Raw genomic sequence first — 22,008 nt, forward strand, 5'->3', positions numbered from 1 at the left:
CATGCAAGTTCAGCAGTCAGGCGTCCACCTGGAGAAAGGGAAAACACCTCGACAAAGCCAATTAGCTCATTAGGCGTCCACAAGAGCAAGTTTGAAGATATAGATAGGATCTCTTGTAATTCATAAATCATAGTTTAGTCTAGCTTCTTTTTATTTTGACATGGTGTAATAAAGGGGTTCAGTAAGCAGTAGCAGCAACAACAACAACAGTGAAATCACAGCTTTATGGTAGTCCCCAGCTACCAAACATTCCTGAACTACACTGACCTGATTCCTTTTTAGCCAAGGATATGTAGACAACCTCGGAAGCAGGGTGCGGTCAAATCTTTCAAAATGTTTCCCACAGAGTATTCAAACGGGCAAAAATTGCTCGTATCCGCTCACTTTGTCTTTGCCCGAAAACTCTGCGCGTTTCCAAGTAAAGAGGGACAACTGTGAGCACATGATTTTTGCCCTATATGAATTACTCCTAGAAATTCAAAACAAAATAATTTCTTTCAGTGTTTGCAATTTTGTGGATTTTTATGACATTTTCTGTCAATTGTTTGCATTTATCTGTGCATGTTTGTTTTATCTGATTAATGAAAAATGCAATATATATATATATATATATATATGTTGCATTCGCATTTAGGATTTAACTTTGCATTTGTAAGAATTAATTAGTAATTAAGTTGTTTTCTAATAAGGGAAAATCACAAAAAATAGTTATTTTTGCACTTTTAATTTTTGAACTTTGGTAGTTTTCCTTTAATTCAGTTTTTAATTAATAAAGTTAATTAATTTAATGTGGTAGGATAATTTGATTTAGTAATTAATTTTTGTTTCATTTTTAGTTTTAATTTTTTTTTAAAAAAAGTGGATTAAAAGAAAGAAATGTGAATCAACCTTTGGGCTGATTTTAATTCAATGCCTAAGCCCAATTCCATTTCCCCTCCCAAAACCCTTGAATCCGCCCACGCCAGCCCATAACCCAGCCCCTGACCCGTCCAAAACCGGACCCTTTCCCCATTAACACCAAACGACCCCGTTTAACATTGGTTGAATCTCAGCCATTGATATTGTTTCATCCATCGGCCAAGGAACTCCACCCCTTTTCACATAATAATGTCCAAACATTTCAGAGACCCTTCAGTTCATCCAAAATCCCTGTACTTCATCTCCTCCTCCGTTGAACCCCAATCCGCCATTGTCACAGTGGTTCTTACTCAAACCACTACCAAAACTACACCATACAACCCTCACTCACCCCTGATCCCTAACCCATCACCATATTCCCTCAATTCATCACCAAACAAGGCCAATTTCGGATCTAGGAAGGCAGAAAGGGAAACAAAATCACTTGAGTGTTTTCCAGTTTTGACAAAGTGATTAAGAGTCGAAATTGGCCTTGCTCGTTTGTTCTTAACAAGAACACGTGATTAAGGCCGATTTCGGCTCGAAATCGAAAAACTTCAGAATCATTCTTCAAGCCATATTCGTTTGCTGTCTACTATAGGTATCATCTCTCTTTTACTTTGTTTTTTTCGTCCTTTTGTTCTTCTCCCCGACCTCATCTCCTTCTGCTTCATCTGTTCTTTTGTCATTATTTTTCGTTCTGTAAGCATTGTTCTGTTTTGCATGATTAGGGTAAAATCATGTTAGTTGCGATTCATGTTTAGTCTTAATTCTGCCTCGTTTGTTTTGGGTTCCATTTTGAAGTTTTCCGATTTTGGGCAAATCCATTCAGCTCATTAATTCTTTTGTGAGTTTTGATTTTGAGTAGGATTTGGGCTCTGTCAACAGAGGCCCAGAAAGGGGAATAAGGCCAGGTTTGCAAAGCTGATTTGGGATTTCTATTTGGGTCAATTTGACCCAGGAGTTGAAGGGTAAATAACTTAGGTTAAAGGGGTAGTTCAGAGAGTCTAGATGAAAGAATCTCTTGTAACTGAATTAGGAAGCTTCTAGGAAGCTGGGGTGGGGACTTATATGAAATCTGATGTTTTAAACTAAGCAACTTGGAGCAAAACGAAAATATGAAAAATGTCAAAATGAAAAATCTGATTTCTTTAGGCTGCCCTAGTGCTTTGCCTATAAAGGTATTCATTTTTTCAAGCTCAAGAGGATTTTTTTTTAGAGGAAAAAAGACCGACAACTTGATTTTCTGGATTCTTTTGTTGAGACTGCTTGAATTACATCAAAATTCAGCTTCTGGATTTCTGGTGTTAGTTTAAAAAATTTCTGAGAAGGTTATTTTCAAGTCATGGCATCTGATTAGAGAGGTTTTGAATCTAGGACTTCAAGAGTTGGTATAGAGCTGGTTTTTTGGACTTTTTTTTCTACTGTTCCATTGGCATTCCTGAGCTGATTTCATCTGCTGAGTGGTTGAATCTAGGCTGACTGCTATTTCCTGTTGCTGACCTTCTCATCTTTCTGTTATTTTTTGCTTTCCAGGTATCTCTCTGGCTCATGTTGACTGTGTAATTCGAGTAGAAACTTGATGGAATACAAGTTGTGCTTAATTTAGTGTTTCCCTGTTCCTACTGCTTTAACGTTATGTAGTAAAACTGTAATGATAAGTGTTATATGAGCTGGCATTTGCATATTATGAATCTGGTTTGGGGTTACAGTTAAATGTTTAGTCTCAAGGTAAATAGCATATTCAGAAGTGGTATAAGCAAGTCTTGTATAGGCAATTGAATATGTATATAGGTTGGGACTCCTATTTGGGATCAAAATGTATATGGTGTTTCACAGTTGTTTTTCTGCTAATTAAAGTATTAGCTACGATTACAGGCATGCTTTGTATTTTGCATTTGTTGTTTACTAAGTGTGAAATGCCTAAGCCATGTTGAGAACTTTGGTCTGATTGTTGAGGTTCAGGGGAAATGGGATTTTAATTGCTGGGTTGGATACTGTCAGTATTTAATTAAGCATGTTCGATTATTGTAAGAGCTTGGCTATTTAATCCTATAAGTTATATTAATTTGAAGTCTAATTAAGGTTTAAATTCCATATCAGCACTTCTAGTTAATTTAAGGCTTCAAAATTTTAGAGTCATCTGTTGTGCAGTTGCCCAAGAATTAGACTTCTAATTGTTTTCAAAATCATGACACTGCTAAAGCTTTCATGTAATTATCTATTGGTCAATTAAAGGATGATTTTAAAACTGTATATGGTAATTCTTTGTTTAGCCATTTGGAGTTATCTCGATCTTTTGTTGTTTCAATCACTGCTTATACGTTGTGAAGGCTCGATAATGAGTCCTGTTTGAGGTAGCTCGGGGGTTCTGAAATTGGGCTCACCTTGGGCCCAAATACTTATGAATAGGACTTGGATAATTTTCGCCCCTTATGCCCCATTTTCTTGCTAAGAGTACGCGTTAACCAAGGCCCATTAGTTGTTGGGTAGGTTCAAACCTTTGGCAAAATATCAGAATCACATTAAACCTTGCCTTAGTCAATTAATTGGGCTCTTAAAAGTGAAGTTGAGGTGAGCCGTATTAGGTAAGATATAATTATGGCCCTCATAATTTAGTTTAGCAACCTCTTGGTTAGAATAATTCGAGGCGTGCCGTGCCAAACAAAAATCTTAAATGCACGGCCCTCATTTAATTAATGTTTTGTCCTTAGGAATCGAGGCGCGCCACTTAGCGAATTTTCCATGGCCTTCACAAAGTTGAAAAACGCGTAGTTGCTTTAGGCGCGCTATTTTAAAAATTATTTTCCTAAACTCGGGTGCGCATTTATGTGACCCAAATCAAAATCCTAACAATGTTAAATAAAATATGTCGTGGACTGCGGGTGCATTTATGTGACGTGGTTCAAGATGTGTTTTAGATGACGTTAAATCTCTCCTAAAATAATTAAATAAAATCGGTTTAAAAGAATAAAATGCATATAGGCTAAAAATGATTAAAATCAGATAATTAGGCCAATAATAACAATTGAGAGATCGTGTTAGAACCACGAAACTCGGGAATGCCTAACACCTTCTCCCGGGTTAACGGAATTCCTTACCCGGATTTCTGTGTTCGCAGACTGTAATACAGAGTCAATCTTTTCCTCGATTTGGGATTCGAACCGGTGATTGGGACACCATAAATTATTCCAATTGGCGACTCTGAATTTAATAAATAAATAATCCCGTTCGATTGTCACTTTAAGTTGGAAAAAAACTCACTTATATACTCCCTTCACGGGAGGTGTAGGAAAAAAAAGGTGTGACAGTCGCTTCATCTCCGGAAGCTCAATGAGATTTAACTCAAGGAGTTCTTCGAAAATGGCTGGCACATCAGAATCTAGGAATGGGTAATCTTTCTCCTGTATTTCTTTTAGAGTCAACTTTCCACATGGCTTATCTTGAAAAGAAGTAGATTTTATACTCTGCTTCTTGCTCACCTTCGTTGTGAACTTCATAGGTGGCATGTTGACATTCATAGCTTCTTTGCTTTCAGACTTGGGTACGAACTTGCCCCACTTCCTAACTTCTTGCTTGTCATTCCCTTTGCGAGGTTCACAGGTGGCCAGCCTTTCATTTGCAGCGGAGGCCACGCTCAATTCCATGTCGTGGGCACGAGTTTCAAGTTCTTCAATTGTGCCAAGCTTGATACCTTGCAAGAGGTAGCGCAATCCCCAATGCATGTCTTGGATGCACATCTCTATGCCTGAAGTTTCACTAAGCCTGTCTTTACAGTTGAGGCTTGCATTCCTCTAACGATTGATAAAGTCGATAACTGGTTCATCCTTTCGGTGACGAGTATTTGTAAGTTCTATCATACTCAAAGTGCGTCTCGTGCTATAAAAGCAATTGAGGAATTCTTGCTCTAGTTGATCTTATCTATCAATAGATCCAGCCTCGAGGTCCGTGTACCAATCAAAAGCATTTCCTTTTAATGAGCGGACAAACTACTTGACGAGGTAATCTCCATAAGTCCCAGCATTGTTGCATGTCTCAACGAAGTGCGCCACATGTTGCTTTGGATTGCCTTTGCCAACAAAATGTTGAAATTTTGGAGGTTGATAGCCAGCAGACATCTTCAACATATCGATCCTTGAAGTGTATAGCTTTGCGTAGGTGAAACAGGACTTGGAAGCGACTTCATATTTGTTTTTTATGGTCCCTTTAATGAACTCCTTTAGTTGATTAATTGGAATCATCCCTTCCGAAGAGACTGGAATTTCCTTAGTGGATGCAACTTGTTGTGGGGGAGGATCAATCTCTTGGACTTTTGGGAGTTTGCCGGGTGCGTGAGTGGATTCTTCTTCCATCAAGATTCCCACCCTATCTGTTAGCTTGTCAATTCTAGCCTCTTGATTTTGCATGCATTTGGTCAAACCAGCGATTGCTTCCGTCAAGTTTGCAAATTGCTCCTCCATAGATGAAGTGTTTGTCACCATGGCTTGCATGATTGTTGTGGACGATGGAGAGTAGCATGGATTTTCACACAGATTGATCCTTGATTGGTTCACACTATGTGGTGTATGTGGGGAGGATACATCACTTGAAGCATCATCATCTTCCTTCACAGTAGAGTGCTTGGATCTGGAGAGGTCAAGGAGACCAAGAGTTTTCTTGATCTTTTCAGCAACATCGCTTCCTCCTTCAGATGCGTTTGTGGAAGATCTTGCTCATTTTGAGGATGAAGATCCGAAAACAGGGTTTAATGCGGATGGCACTTGGGGTGCTTGTTGTCCTAAAGAGCTTGCTTAGCTCCTCGCAAACTGGTCCAAAGCTTCCAAGGGTAACATCGAGGATGCTTTCCACATCAGCATAGAACCTGGAGTTAGCAGCCTTGGTGGAAGTTGAACCGGAGTTGATTTTCTTTGAAGCCATTTCAATGTTCTCGGACTTTGGTAATTGAAAAGTTGAGATGAGAGGTAGAGATTATCCTACTGGGTGTGCCAGAATTTGTAGACAATAAATTGTGTCAAGAAAATAAAATCAAGATCGAAAAATATCGTAACAATCATAGTATTTTATTTCGAATATTTGAGTGTTACAATCTCTATGATTCCTCTGATTATACTTTCCAATTATAATTAAATTTAAGGGCCTTTGAGCTTGATTTTGAATCTAATGAAGTGAGCTCATCACTTTAGCCGAATTAAATGGGCTAGCCCAACGGATTAAGACTTATTTATTTAATCCATATATGTTGGACCTATATAATTAATTCATTTATATATTAGCCCATAATATTTATTTGGATCAATATATCTTGAATTTAAAATATAGTCCAAAATTATTTTATGGATTTAATTTAAATAAAATTTATATGCCTACACGAGAGTAATACTACTACGTACACATTTGAGTTGTAGTATACCGGTTGCAACTTCCCCCTACATTACATGAGTCCATTACTCAAATGGTCACTCAACTATCCAAAATTACCTACTAAAATTATATATTTTTTCGTTTGTAATAACAAAATCACTTAACTATGCCTAGGGGTGTTCATAAAAATCCGAAAATCCGAACCAAACCGAAAAACCAAACCGACCAAAAAAAACGATACTTTTTGGTTTGATTTGGTTTTGGTTTTGAAATTTAAAAACCAATCAAATTTGGTTTGGTTTTGTTTTAATTAAAAAAAATGAACCAAACCGAATATAGGAGTAGCTATTTTTAAATTTATTATTACACCTATATAAATGTATACTTTTATATAAAGTTTTAAAATTTTTATATTAAATATTAATCGTTTGCACTTTTAGTACAGTTCTTTTCCTTTACATTCTAGTTTAGTTGGTAGTTTTCTTTTGTTAAGTGTAAGAATCTATTTCATGTTAAAAATAATATATTTTTAATTGAGTCCTTAAATTATTCATCACTATTTGATTCAATTATTATCAATATATCTTGGTAAATAATAGATTTCTCAAAGGGCAATTGATTTGATAGTGTTAAGTTGAAAATGTGATCGCCGAAATGTGTGTTTGGTGGTGTATGTCTTCTATTTAAGAAATAACCGACAAATAATCAAAAAAATCAAAACACCAACATAAACCGAATCGAGAAAAAACCAACTTAATTGGTTTGGTTTGGTTCTAATATTTGAAAAACCGACTTACTTGGTTTGGTTTCTTTTTAGGGAAAAACCGATCCAAACCGAACCATGAACACCCCTAACTATGCCTATAGCACTCAAAAAGTCGCTCAACAAGATTTCTCAAACTTTTAATTGACAAATACTTATTTTACCGTCTAAATTATCAATTATTATCTTCTATTTATTTTTTAATTTTTTTAATATTATAATATTTTTCTCTTTTAATTTATACTATGGACTTACATATAAAATAATAAACTTTATTTATAAATTAAAAAAATAAAAATAGTATTTAAGCATATATAATGTTAGAATAATAAAATATTGAGCATATAAAAAAACTAATGAGAAAAATTTGTTCGTAATAGTAATTTTGATATTAACAAAAAAAACTCAAAAATTTATTTACACAGTTGAGAATAAAAGAAAATAAAAGTTTTAAAATATATATTCTATGCACGTACTATAAAAAATAATTATTTAAAATAAAAGTATTTTTACTATATATATTATATATTCTTGAAAATTATGCTCAATTATATGATCATTCAGACAATATATATGCTAGAAAATTAAAATATTTATTTTTATTTTATAAATAAAATTTATTTATTCTATATGTAAGTCCATAATGTTGATTAGAAGGAGAAAGATCATAAAGAAGAAGAAGAAGAAGAAGAAGAAGAAGAAGAAGAAGAAGAAGAAGAAGAAGAAGAAGAAGAAGAAGAAGAAGAAGATACAAGTTGATAATTTAGAAAGTAAAATAGGTGTTTGACAATCAAAAACTTGAAAAATCTGGTTGAGTTACATTCTGAGTGTTATAGGCATAATTAAGTAGCTTTTTTGTTAAAACAAAAGAAAGATGACTTTATATTTCGAATAGTTAAGTGATTATTTAAGTAATAGACTCTACATCACATGGGTGCGAAGGTTTCAATCTTTCCCTCTCTTGCCTTTCCTTGCCAACTGCAACATGCCTAACCCACCTAGTCCAAGTAAAAATATTGAGAAAAGTATTTATCATTTGGAATTAGCTCTAATTTGTGCGCGGTTAAATCAAAAGCTTATTTGCGCCACTATTAGTTTGTAAAACATCAAGTAATTCGATCGTTCAATTTCAAAGGTCAACATTATCTTTAACATATGACAAAGGAACTGCATTGTATCATAATAAAGAAGCAAAACATAGACGGAGTACACATGCACAACTACTTTGTAAGATAATTTATGAATTATTAGAGAGTGATGCAATATTTTGGCCTTACTGGTGACGGATATGTTAACTTGTCTTAAAAATGTAACATAAAACACAAAAACTTTCCTCAGTGGAAAAAAGAATGACAATATTCATAATTGGAGAGTCAAAGGGATATTTTGCTTTTATGTACTACGATCATTTGGAGAAGTAAAATTGAAAAATCAATATGGAGAACGAATAATTAGGCAACGCTCACTTTTGTTACGATGGTGGCGTTCGGGTAACCTTGCTCACATCTCGATTATTTTATCGGATTCCTGTTATCTCCCACCAGTACAGATATCGAATAACTTTGCTTGTCAAGGCTTAGACAGATGTGGAGAAATCATATAGTGTTTTTTCTTCTGTTAGAATTTTGAACCTAAGACTTCATAGTTCTCCCACTTTATTGACCATGAGTCTCGCCACATTCGTTCCTTTTGCAGCAAAGGGAGTAATAAAGTATGTGTGACGGAGATTGGAAATCTTGCGATATGGATAATGAGTTTTAACTGAAGAAAACTGATTACATGATTGTATATACGAAAGATACATCCAAATTAAATAAAGCAAATGATAACATGAGTCGCGCCGAAGAGTAAACAACCAAATATGGCTATTGGTTCAGCGGATGCTTTGAGTTCCTTTTGATTTAAGGATCATAGGTTTCCTGTGTGTTTCATGCACGGAACAATAATATATCAAGTCTCTTTCATAACTGATAATTTCAATGTCAATCGTCTTGAAGATCAGAAACAAAAAATATTATTAATAAATGTATTGATAAGTGACATATAATCTGAATTAATTATCTTCATGTTGTAGTTTATATACTAAGAAGACAAGTGACATATATTGTAGTGACCAACTCATGCCGCATACTTTATCCTAGAAAACAAGTTATATCTCTTAAAAAATAAACATAGAAGAAGAATCAAGAAACTGCACTCTTTGGCTGGGTCAAACTACCTATTAAATCTTATTATTTACATCTCTCTCTCCAAATTTAATCCTTTTTATTCTAGATTTCTGTATATCAAACAGAAACCCTCCATATGTTATCACAAGAAGCATAGATAATTAAAAAAAAGAACAAAAAATCCATCTTAACAAGTGCAAAGAAACTTCCTAGCTCTATTTATCATTTGACAGAATCTTCTCTTCTCTCTTCATATAAATACATACCATTTCACCAACCTAGTTCTGTATAAAAACTATCACAAATCCATGACTTTAATTCACAATTCCTCACTCTTGTGATCTATCTATCCCAACACTTAACATTCGCAAAATGGCAAGGAAAAGACGGGCCAGTGAGGGACTTGGTGAAAATAAAACCCGCGATGATGATCAAGCTGGGAACGCAGCCTGGGAAGAGATGGTAAAGGAAGCAGCTGCAGCAGCCGCGCTAGGTGGAGCGCGACGAGCACGAAAAAGATTTGTGGGTGTTAGACAAAGGCCATCAGGAAGATGGGTTGCTGAAATAAAAGACACCATACAAAAGATAAGAGTATGGTTAGGGACTTTTGACACAGCTGAAGAAGCAGCAAGAGCATATGATGAAGCTGCTTGTTTACTTCGTGGAGCCAATACTCGCACGAATTTTTGGCCTAGTTCTTCATCATCTTCTTCTACTCCAGCACTTCCTTCAAAAATCACTAACCTTCTTCTTAATAGACTCAAAGCTAGAAATAATTCCTTAGCTGCCGCTGCCGCTGCCGCTTCTTCTTCTGATTCTTCTGCGCCTGTGGAAATTCGTGATCAGGACAAACAGTTAGAGGAATACAGAGATGAAACAGCTTATTTTTCGGATTCACAGTTTATGGAGTATCTCAAAGACCCTGAAGATCAAATAACTGATAATAGCATGAACACTAATACCAGTGCAATTGCCATGAACAATTTCACAAACACCTTGGAGGCATGCTTGACTGAAAACGATTACAGCGTAGTTCAGCCTGTGATGAAAAGCGATGAAATTAACTGGAGTGGTGGAGAGATTAATAATAATCCTGTGGAAGAAGACGCCCAAGAAGAAGAAGAGAGTGAAGAGGAAAATGATAGTACTGATATAGGAGATGTAGAGCCAATTGACTTCCACTTTGTTGATGAAATTGAATCGTCATGTTATTATTCACCATTTGAGATAGCTGAAGAGATTAACTCAGCAGACACAATGGATCAGCTGGGGATGGTCTATGGAGATGAGTCGTTAATGATAAGTGAGGCTATGAGGAGGATGAATTACGAGAGGAAATTCTCAGCATCACTTTATGCATTTAACGGAATTTCAGAATGCTTAAAGTTGAAGCTGAAATCAGGCGGAGTTATGCAGAGAGAAAGATCTGAACAATTAAGCAGACTCAGAAATGCATGCAAAAGGAACCGGAAAGAGGAGGAAGAGGATGAGAAGAAAATTAATGAAGAAGGAATTGGCACTAAAATGGGTGAAAGAAAGGAAACTGAATGCAGTTCACAAAGCTCATCGGAAACAGGACAATCTTCTTTATCAGAGATTACTTATGAAAGTGAATTGTCTCTCTGGAGCTCAATTGATTTACCACCAATCTGCGCCTTTTTTACTTAGAAAAAACAATTTTTCTAGGGATTTTCTTGGTTTCTGTTCTTTTTAGTTGTTGTCTAATCAGGTAACTTCTGTTTTCACAGGGTCAAGATGAAGATTACTCTTTGTTCTAGTTTATCTTTTTCAAGATCAATAGATGCATCTTAAGCAAAATCGAGATGTTATCTTAGAATTCATATGAGTTTGGTTTGTGGAATATAATGTAGACTTATTGTCCAACTTTTGATCTCTTCAAACTTGAATTAGGTCAATTCGTCATGGTTTTCCAGTGAGTATGTGAATATAAAAAGAAAAAGGGGCATTGTTTCCATTTTTTCAAATTAATATAATGGAAGCACAGGTGAATTCAGAACCAATGAGTTCAAAACTATTACTATGTTCTTGATTTGTTTCCATTTTTTCAAATTAATATAATGGAAGCACAGGTGAATTCAGAACCAATGAGTTCAAAACTATTACTATGTTCTTGATGGTTTGTTTCATCTCAAAATTATCATGTTCTTACTTCTTACGCAACATATTGTCTAAGTATTGACATAAAGTGGTTTTTATCTCAGAGTGATCAATGTCTGTAAGCTTACAGATTGTCAGAACATAAAGAAAAGAAAATCCTCTGAAACCGAAAATAATAATAAATTAAGTAGGAGAGAGGCGCGCGAGAGCACACTAATAAATTAAAGCCAAACAATACAAAAGGTGTCAAATGACTCATCATCTTTGAATGCTTCCCATTAGTTCAGTCTGTTAACTGAACACCAGGGAACCAAGAACAATAGAACACTATAGTAAGCACGTTACAGATGGGAAAAGCTAGAACTCCTAGCGAGTCGACAAAAAGATTTGCTAGGCACCTCTGACAAAGCAGGGTGGAATTTAGTAACACAAATTTTTGTAACTGAGCTGGTATACCAATTATATACATGGACTAGCTCTCTAGGTAAGCATCAATAGTTTTCCAGGTTAGATCAAGATTGCCAGACTTTAGAGGACCCGAAGCTGAGCAAGGAAAGCAGCACAGAGATCCAAGAAAAGGAACTGTGGACCCTGTACTCTTTGAAGGTCAAGCAGGTATTTCTCCTCCCGAGTTTTATAAAGCTGCAATCGTTCACAAATTTAAAAGAACTCAGTTTAAAGGAATTTCAACAATATCCAAGCTGATTAGCTGATATTTAAAGCAGTATAAAAGAGAAAAAAGGTCATCCAAACAATGTACTGTCACTCAAGCACCACAACACAGACTAACTGGATTATAGTGTTCAAAAGAGAGAAATACTAACACAAGACTTTCAATAGAAGTCCAAGACTATATTATTCGGTAAGGTTTGTGCTTTAAGTAAAATCTATCCAGATTTGCTTCTAAAACATACTGGAATACTAACTAAAAGCAAGCAAGAAATTTGAAACAATGCCACAAACATCGATTAATTCACTGAAATACAGGGATATGCTCTAAACACACAACACTCACAAAATCTGCTTCAGGACCTCCATAGTAAGCCTTCCACTGATCATGGACATTATACTTCACCATCTTTACATGGAGAAGGTTTCTTTCTCACCTAATTTATTCTGTGTTGTTTGCTTATCAAAAATAAAAATAAAAAATTATTCACCTTATCAAAAAAAAAAAAAAAATTAATTTGATGTTGTTTACATCATTTGGTGTTTTGTGTGATAAGAAGGTGCCACCAAGACTCAAGGGTAAGTTTTACAAAGTGGTGGTTAGACCTACTATGTTGTATGGGGCTGAGTGTTGGCCAGTCAAGAACTCCCATGTTCAGAGGATGAAAGTAGCAGAAATGAGGATGCTGAGATGGATGTGTGGGCATACAAGGAGAGATAAGATTAGGAACGAAGTTATTCGGGACAAAGTGGGAGTGGCTCCCGTGGAGGACAAAATGAGAGAGTTGAGGTTGAGATGGTTCGGGCACGTGCAGAGGAGTACGGATGCCCCTAGTAGGAGGTGTGAGAGGCTGCCGTGGCGGGTCTGAGAAGGGGTAGAGGACGGCCGAAGAAGTATTGGGAAGAGGTGATTAGGCAAGATATGGCGCTACTTCAGCTCATTGAGGACATGATCCAGGATAGAAGAGTGTGGATGTCGAAGATTAGGGTAGTTGGCTAGTAGATAGTCGAGAGTTCCTCGTTCGCTCTGTATATCGTATGTTCCAGTTTGCTATTGTTTGATGCTATTCTCTGTTAGTGGTTTCGTTGTTGTTGTTGTTAGTGTTGTTATTATAGTTGTCTTTCGCCCCTTTTCCTTATCGTCCTTCGTCCCTCTATTTTTTTCTTTCTCCTTCGTCTTCTTCCTTTCTCTCTTTTCACCTTTTCTCGAGCCGAAGGTCTATTGGAAACAGTCTCTCTACCTCGCCAGGTAGAGGTAAGGTCTGTGTACACACTAACCTCCCCAGACCCCACTTATGGGATTACACTGGGTATATTGTTGTTGTTGTTGTTTACATCATAATTAAGCTCTAACATTCATTTGTATGCCACAACATAGACTATCCAATGCCCTTCAAGATAATCATACTTTATGTGAGGTTCTCAAACATTAACATAAAAATATTATATGATTCAAGTACATTAAATCAAGACCTCCTTATCATATTAATCACTCTTAGTTTTACCCCAAAAGTACGCGTTATGACTTCTTTGATTCATTTAGCCTTCAATCATCACGATACTTCTGTAACAACTGTGTTTAACTCTTTTAAACCCTTGTATGTGGGACTTTTCACTTTTAAATCAAATATTACTACATGTAAAAATATTCAAAATATTCTTAACACAGTCTTAAAGGAACGACCATATACGTAGCGCTTCACAGGCATATGAAATCTAGATACAGAATGGCAGGATATTCATTACCTGAACTTCAAACTTCACTGCATTAGGTATAGTGACACCACCGTTCTCAATGACGGTTGAATCATCTCCAAAGAATGGATTGTGTATGGAATTATTACTCGTGCCTTCATGATGGCCAGGTACGCCAGGAACCCATTGGCATTTCATGTTGTAGGGTCCAATCTTCTTCCAACATACATTCAGTCCTTGCAGAGCTTTCAGAACCTCTGTCATTATCTCACGTGGATGCGCTCGAGACTAATGCAAAGACAAAACAAACGGTGTAGCATATTGTTTATCAGAATAAAGACCTAGATTGAGTTAAAGGAGTTCAATTGAGAACTCAGTCAATTGGCAAATGTCATAAATGGAACAGTAACTGATTTTGACCGATGAATCAAGATCTTCTCGATGCTCGTAAGAATTTTGACACACATTCCACATGAACCTATGAAGAACAAAGTTCTCAAACACTGGCTTTCCTCCCTCCACTGGTTAACAAGAACCAATTCTCGCACATTTTTACGGTAATAACTAAATAAGATAAATGTAGTGACTTGCTTGAAAGTCCACAAACCTGGAGCCCAAGAGCCCATTTCCTTTCGACAGGAAACTGCCTCGCACCAACTTGTTGAAAATCCATTATTCCAGGCAAGTGTTGCCCAACAGGGGAAGCAACAGCTTCACTTGAATTTATTTGATGATAACCGTATTCCTGTAATGGCATATTAAAACATCCATAAGCAAAATTGTTTCAGAGAAAAGATAGGATTAGAAAAATGCAGCTTAACTAAATAATTAGATGCTCAAAACATATTTTTAGGGAAGAGGTCCATTACAAATTGGTAAGGAAATGCGCTCCTTGTTTACTGAAACAGATCACAAAGAAACTGCAGATTCGTTCAACAAAAACACGCAAAACGCACCATAGTCTCCTGGAATTCAGCTCCCATGTAGCCACTGGAAGCACGAAAGCGGTTGTCCAGCAGCAAATAGTACGCCACAGTACCCTGAAACATTGAAAAATGTCAAATTGGCTGTTCAGATTATTTTAACCAAAAAAAAAAGAGAAAGAAGATGGTTGGATCCGTAACACTACCTCATTCTGAACTCTATTGCAGAGAGAGGCAACAAGACTGTTCCTGTCAAATCCCCTTTTGACCACCTCTTGAAGAATATCTTCATCAATCTGCAATTAAATATTTTAATTTACCAGGGAAGATTATCTGATTCATAACAGTATTTAAAGCTGTAAATTGAGGAAAATCGAGACTTGAATGCTAAGAAGACCCTAGATATCATATAACAGGCAGATGGTGAGTGAAGATTCGTAATACCAGATCACTGAAACAGCAGGAAAGGACTCTGTTCTTGTATCAAAAGATAAACGATGCTTGGATTGATAAATAAGGATATCATATTCAAGCATTTAAAGGGAATCCGGTTCAGCAAGACAAATTTGACATTTGTCCTAACAAAGTCTCATCCCCCTCCCCCCCTTCTTTTTAGCTATTATATATTGAAAGCAGACCAATGTGCTCTTATAACAAGAACGTTGCAAAGCAACTCTCAACTTCCCCAAGGTTCAGTTTTCTAAAACAATTGTTAACTTATTTCAAACTCAGATGCAAGACTAAATGAGCATTACCTTTCCTTTCTCTTTAACCATTCCTTCACTCTTTTTCTCTGGGAAGAAGGGCAGGGTAGATAGAATAAGGAGATAGTCTAACATCCTTAAAGGCAACAAAGATGCATAAGCAAATAGGGAAATAGAGGCTACTTAAGTTGATCGTTTAGCTATCCAAGCATCCTAGAAAGCATTCTCAACATTCCCACCATATGATGGCTCTGTCAAGATGCAAGCCTCTTCATATGGTAAGCACAAAACAGAACTGTAAGAAATGCAGAAAGCAAAAACTTGAAAGACTAAAACCATTAATACATTTGATGTTGGTCCCAACAAACCTTTTTCGCTTGTTGCATCGTATCTGGTGGAGGTACAGCTAAATAGCGTGGTAGATGAGCTTGGAACCAAGGGTGCATACGAATCTCAGGAATAGTCATTCGCTTCATAGGGTCAACTATAAGCATCCTTGGGATCAGATCCCTTGCACCAGCTGATAAATGGCTGGGCAGAGTATACATACCACCCTAAAGACATATAATACACAGATAAACATGAATAGCAATTAGTTGAGAGAGAAGCTTCAACACATGAACTATGTACACTTGGACAATTCCCTTTCTTGTTTTTAATTTGGAAGGACAAAGTTTATAAATAAAATAATGGACCATAAACTAAAGTTGGGATAGAATATTAGTATGTTCTGCCAGACCTATGAAAAGTTTTGCTACACCACGAAAGTATCTGATTAATAACGTATATAATACCTAATGTAGGATATGAGGCCAAATTTTGCATTCACTTCAGTCCCACCAAAAATAATTCTGTCCAATACAAATGTCTATAGGGCATAGGCATTAGATATGTGGAAAATTAGCTTTGTTTTCAAGATTGGAACCTACGATGCTATGTGGTCACGCCAAGGGTCAATCATCAGCCATTTCACAAAACAACTGTGTGAAGATAAAAACCTAATAATAGTGGATTCCAAACAAATTGCATACCTTTATTTTCTTAAAGAGGTTGGGAATGTTTTCGTCATCAAATGGAAGGGTGCCACAGAGAAGAGCATATAGAATAACACCACAGCTCCATACATCTACCTCAGGTCCAGCATATAACTTTCCTGATATCACCTACATGGACAAATGAAGATCGTAATGAAGCAAACTTTTAAGCACTGTACCATGATATTGGGAAGGACCTAAATAATATTATTATCATCAACTCATTTTATATGCAACAGTACCTCCGGCGCAGCATAATTTGGGCTACCACAACTTGTCTTGAGAAAGTGACCATCACGCATGATATTACTCAACCCAAAATCTGCAATCTTCACATTCCATTTGGAATCCAAAAGGAGGTTCTCAGGCTTAAGATCTCTATGAACCACCATGTTCCTGTGGCAGTATTCCACACCAGAGATTATCTGTGTTTGAAGAAAAAGAGTACCATTAATAATTAATAGGTAAACAGCATAAGAAGACAGAGAAAGGAGGTCATATCTCCACCTGCTGGAAGAATTTACGAGCTTCATCCTCTTGTAGCCTGCCCTTCTCCACAATGTAATCAAACAGCTCACCAGATTTCACATACTCCATCACAACATATATATCTGATGGTGTCTCTACAACCTCATACAGCCGAATGATGTGAGGATGCATGAACAATCTCAATATTTTGATTTCCCTTCTCACTGCCAAATGTCAGCATTGTATGACTCTTAATACAGTCTATAGACAAAACCACTAACAAAGTAGTATCTGATAACTATGAGCCAGGTTTCAGAGAAAGTAATGACCAATGTCAAGAGCAAAATCAATTTCCTCCATCATACACATACAAGCTACCAATTCGTATAGGAAATCATTCAGAAATCTACCTTCCACTCCCTTCTAAAAGATGATCAAAGCACAGAAGGAAAGGGATAAAAGAGGAAATTTATCGAGAAAATCAGGAAGGCAACACATAGGAAACTTTATTAGTTAGATAACAGTCTTCATCTGCAAAGATTGGGCTTGTCCCTCTCCACTTGCCTACTTCATGCTTCTTCCTGATAGAATATGGTAGAAAGGAAAAGAAGAGAGAACTCTCAGATCACAAACTGTTAAAGATTGACGTTATTAATTCCAACTTGTCCAGTCAATCGAATGGTTTGTTCTTAGTTGATTGTTTAGCTGCAACTCCCACACCTGGTTATTGACTTTGGATTGAGGTTGGTAAAACCAAATAGGGTATCCAGGTTTAATACTATCAACCTTCTGACTTACTTATACTTACTTATAATATCCTCTGGGACTTTAACATTATATTCAAATTCTTTTGAAACTAATTTACTTTAGGGCTTTAAAGATTATCAGTATTATTGTTTCTCTAATTCCATCCATTGAATATCTAGAGGTGCACCTTTGCACGATCGAGCTATCTAAGTCAACCCTCCTCCCCATTCCCAAATAAAAACGAAAAGGCTAAAGCAATGTGCAATGAACGAGGAAGTGTAATAACATTTTAGTTGCTTTCACAATGCTCTTCAAAACATAAGAATGAGTAAGAAAGAGTGTTTCTAAAGGCTCGTCTGAAGTGCGCTCAAGCTCTGAAGTTGGGTGCAATGTACGCTAGGCGTTTCACTTCTCCTAGGCAGTGCTTCAACATAGGCATCAAGGTGTATATGTACTTATGATTATTCTCTCTTGCATTATATGTATATTTTAAAAATAAAAAAATTCCATATATTTGCCTTTCAGTAAACCAATGCTTTAATTGTGCTTAAAGACTCCATAGACCATTGTACTTCTCCATGCATGCCTTTTGACAATATTAACTAGAAACCTGAGCATATTTAAGAATCAAATACAAATTCAAGCTATGTTACTGGGACTCTTAAAAAATGTTGTTGGGTGGGTGCCGGATCCTCCAAATTTAGTGCATTTTTTAAGGATCCGACACGGGTGCGGAAACACTTTTGGAGAGTCCGAGCAACATAGGATTCAAGCATAAGGAGAGATTGGATAGACAGGCCAGTCACCGGTGGCATGAGATCCTTCTCTGCTTGTCTAAATCAAGCCAGATAGCAGCAATCATATTTGAAACCATCAAGACCTTGTAGAGAAATGAAACAGTATTTACAAGTTTTCCTATACCTTTTTCTTCCATATCCATGTTCTTGATTTTCCGACGATTGAGAATCTTGACAGCAACTTTATGCCCTGTTAAGGTATGTTCAGCTATTTTAACTTTTCCGAATGATCCAATGCCAAGAGTTTTCCCAAGCTTATAGTTCCGTAGAAATGACTCCACGCTGCTCCCACCTTGGACTGTTGATCCATCCATTTTCCTATCAATGAAGAGTAATTTGCTAGAATTAGAGCTTAATGTACACAGGCACTAATCATGATTCATTTGCAGAAAAGTATGATGCCAAAATTGTGCAAAAACAAAGCTGGTGTAATACATGAACTAGTGACAAAAAGCTGACGTGGCATATTCATCTTATATGTGTCCTATTTAGTTTAGGGATTTTGGAACAAGGCATTAATATAGCTAAACCGCAAATACGGTTAACTCAATAGGGACAGGTAAGATAATACTTTTTAATCTTAACAGTCCATCCCCAGGAGGGCATAGAAACAGCTTCAAGAGGATCTCCACTAGTTTTGATCATACACTATACATACACACACATATACATAGCACCACAGAAACATAGTGCAAAATATTAGGTATAAATTTCAAAAATGTAATATGAAGATATTGAGGGATGTGGGGCATACCAAGATAGATAACTTTAGGAATAAAAATATTTGGGACAAGGTGGGCATGGCCCCCGCGGAAGACAAGTGCGGAAGAGGCTTAGATGGTTCGGATATGTGAAGAGGAGAGGAACAGATGCCCTAGTAAGGAGGTGCAAGAGGTTGACTTGGTAGGTCTGAGGAGAGGTAGAGGTAGGCCAAGGGGGAGGTGATTAGATAGGACATGGCGCTGCTTCAACTTACCAAGGACATGACCCCTGATAGTAGTGTGTAAGAGGTCGAGAATTAGGGTTGAAGTTTAGTAGGCAGTCGTGTATTTTCCTTGTCCATACCAATAATATTAAGGTTAATTTTGTATTTTCTTATTTTTTAGATTTTTATTATTACATGTTGTATCTTTCGCTTCGGCTTTCTTGTTATCTTGTTGATGTAACTGCTTGTTGCTATTGCTTCCTTTTGCATCTTTCCTTGAGTCGATGGTTTATCAGAAATAGTCTCTGGGGAAAGGTCTGCATACATACTATTATCCTCAGACTCTACCTGTGGGATTATACTGGATTTTTTGTTGTTGTTGTTGTTGTTGTTAATATGAAGACATTCGGGTGATGCTTGGATAATACATCGCATGATTGAAGAGCACCACTAGTTAAGGAGCTCCTCAGCAATAACCATAAGCAATTGCCCTTCCGCAAAGTGACTACAAGCTGCATACATCAGTAGAGCCTAATCCAGGAGATGTCTCAAACCAACGGGGACATAAGCAAGGAAAACATAAATTCAATTTGGTTATTAGTCCAAATATTTCCTAAAGGTAGGCACCCACGGGATTTTAGATCATAGATGGCACCTTTAAATCAACATTAACGCTTTTCTCTTACCTAGTTAAGTAAATGAGAGGAATTTCGAAACCCTAAAGGGAACCTCAATGGTAGCATAACACTAGTTCCATGGATAAATTGTTGAACTGTAAATAACTTTAATTGTCTTCCCTAATTAGCTTTAAGGAAAATCAATAATCAACTTGCCTCAATTAAAAACTAGGCGGGGTTTTGGCTGTATGAATCATGTATACCACAATTCTGCTCTATTTTGGCCAATTCCATTCAAAACAAAACAAGTCTATCACAGCGAAAAGAAATCTAGAAATTCACAAATATCTTAAATGAAGAGACCACAGATCTGAGAAATTCGAGGACGCAAAGAAGCAGATTGTACAAACACGAATTGCATACATGCAGAGATAGCGCTGAAACATGAAATTGAGAAACTCACCGGCGAGGAGCGATGAAGCTGCGTTGAAAAGCAACGTAAAGAGAAGAGCTATGCAGAAGCGAAAGCAAGAGAAGCAGTGGTATGAAATTGAAGAAGAAAGGATTGGGAAAATTAAGGGATTAGGTTCGGCATTTGGGTTAATGTAAAGATTGTAACTAGGTTCATGGAATGCAGGGGAGGGAAGTTGAGTGCTTCCTTCTCCCTTTAATTACCTTTTGAAGTGTATTACCATAATAAATACAGTATTTCCTAAATTAAGCTTAAACTTAAGTCATCTAGAAAATATTCTCATATATTTTAGTTTATGGAAAGAAATCCGACCCATTTTATTCCATAAAATGTTAGTTTGAGGACTTTAACTATTTCACCAGGTACTTAAAGCTTAGCAATAATTTTTTGCTAACTTTATTGATCAATATATCATATTATTCTTGGATGCTCTATATAGTTTTAGTAAGTTTTAGATATTTAAATTCAGTTAATCATTCAATCTTTTAAACTCTAATGTGATATCTTATTTTTTAAATTAGGTCGCAAGTTATTTTATTTTTTTTGACTTCCACTAGTTATAATAAATAAATGGGTTAAACTTTGTATTTAGCTATACATCTTTATATAAAGGGAGAGATTTTTATTTTTTTGGGGGTTAAATTTTTTAAATTGAGAGATGTCCAAGTAGGAGGAGGAGAAGAAAGAATCCGATAAGAACAATACAAATTTTCTAGCTCTGCACTACCATATAATTTACCTTACCTAAGTAAGACACACTCCAAAAAAAATTGAGTGTGTATGATGATTTTTATCAGCAAAAGATGTCTCACTAGGATTTGGTCCATAGTTCCTGGCTAGTTTATGTATTCAACCTTTGGAGTATGGCATATATTACACCATGCATGTGGACAAGTTGATGGGGCAAGTGCACATATAGCCATTCTCACGAATGTTATTTAGATATTACCCAGTATTTATTTTCTCCTGAAATTTTAAATTAAAAATCTTAACTTCAGGACAGTTCAGGATATTTTTGTCTTAAAAAATTGAACGGAAAGACTGAAACTCATGATGCACTGGCTAATTCTTAAATACTAGCCCTTTAAAGTGGCTACTTGGTGTCATTTCTACCAAGGTTGATGGACACTGGGCCGTTTATCAATTTTGGGAACTCTCCATTTTTTAAAGGTATCTTTATAAAAATAGCCGACCAAATTTATTATTTATTTTTCCGAGCTAATATACATAAATTATATATTAATTATATAATTATACGCATATTTATATAAGTTATATATATAATATATACTTGTCAATCACTTTGAATTTAACCGATTAGGTAAGCAATTATTTGGGTTAATTCTTCTTTTGGGGAAAAGCCACGAGTAGAAGCTGGTAGTAGAATTTATAGACTGCTTGGCCAAGCCAAAAATTGAAGTGTTTGGCCAAGTTTTTGGAAGGAAAAAAACGTTTTTGATGAGAAGTAGAAGCAGTTTTTAAGATGCGGAAAAAAGTAGTTTCTCTCCAAAAACACTTTTGAGAAAAATACATTTAGAAACAGTTTTCAAAAGTTTGGCCAAACTCTAATTACTACTCCAAAGTGTTTTTCAAATTAATTAGCCAAACACAAACTGTTTCTCACCAAAAGCACTTTTTAAAAAAGTACTT

The 22,008-nt window shown here is 36.1% G+C and overlaps 2 protein-coding genes across 3 annotated transcripts; one reads left to right on the forward strand and one right to left on the reverse strand.

Annotated features, from left to right (window-relative positions):
• The first annotated feature begins 9,420 nt into the window (after positions 1–9,420).
• Positions 9,421–11,121, forward strand: LOC104219618 (ethylene-responsive transcription factor ERN1-like). Its single transcript, XM_009770314.2, has one exon. The coding sequence runs from the start codon at positions 9,562–9,564 to the stop codon at positions 10,855–10,857; it is 1,296 nt and encodes a 431-aa protein (XP_009768616.1). The 5' UTR covers positions 9,421–9,561; the 3' UTR covers positions 10,858–11,121.
• Positions 11,122–11,495: 374 nt separating this feature from the next.
• On the reverse strand, positions 11,496–20,512 carry LOC104219608 (SNF1-related protein kinase catalytic subunit alpha KIN10). Of its 2 annotated transcripts, XM_009770306.2 has the most exons (11): positions 20,350–20,512; positions 18,469–18,662; positions 16,840–17,024; positions 16,575–16,757; positions 16,330–16,461; positions 15,667–15,852; positions 14,801–14,890; positions 14,628–14,711; positions 14,279–14,416; positions 13,723–13,959; positions 11,496–11,949 (listed from the first exon to the last, which is right to left on the reverse strand). In XM_009770306.2, the coding sequence occupies exons 2-11, from the start codon at positions 18,656–18,658 to the stop codon at positions 11,836–11,838; spliced, it is 1,539 nt and encodes a 512-aa protein (XP_009768608.1). In that variant the 5' UTR covers positions 18,659–18,662; positions 20,350–20,512; the 3' UTR covers positions 11,496–11,835. The 2 variants fall into 2 exon arrangements, with proteins under 2 accessions (XP_009768608.1, XP_009768609.1); XM_009770307.2 differs by lacking the exon at positions 15,667–15,852.
• Between the last annotated feature and the right edge of the window lie 1,496 nt (positions 20,513–22,008).

Source organism: Nicotiana sylvestris, chromosome 2 (assembly GCF_000393655.2).
Source record: "Nicotiana sylvestris chromosome 2, ASM39365v2, whole genome shotgun sequence".
NCBI classification, from domain to species: Eukaryota; Viridiplantae; Streptophyta; class Magnoliopsida; order Solanales; family Solanaceae; genus Nicotiana; species Nicotiana sylvestris.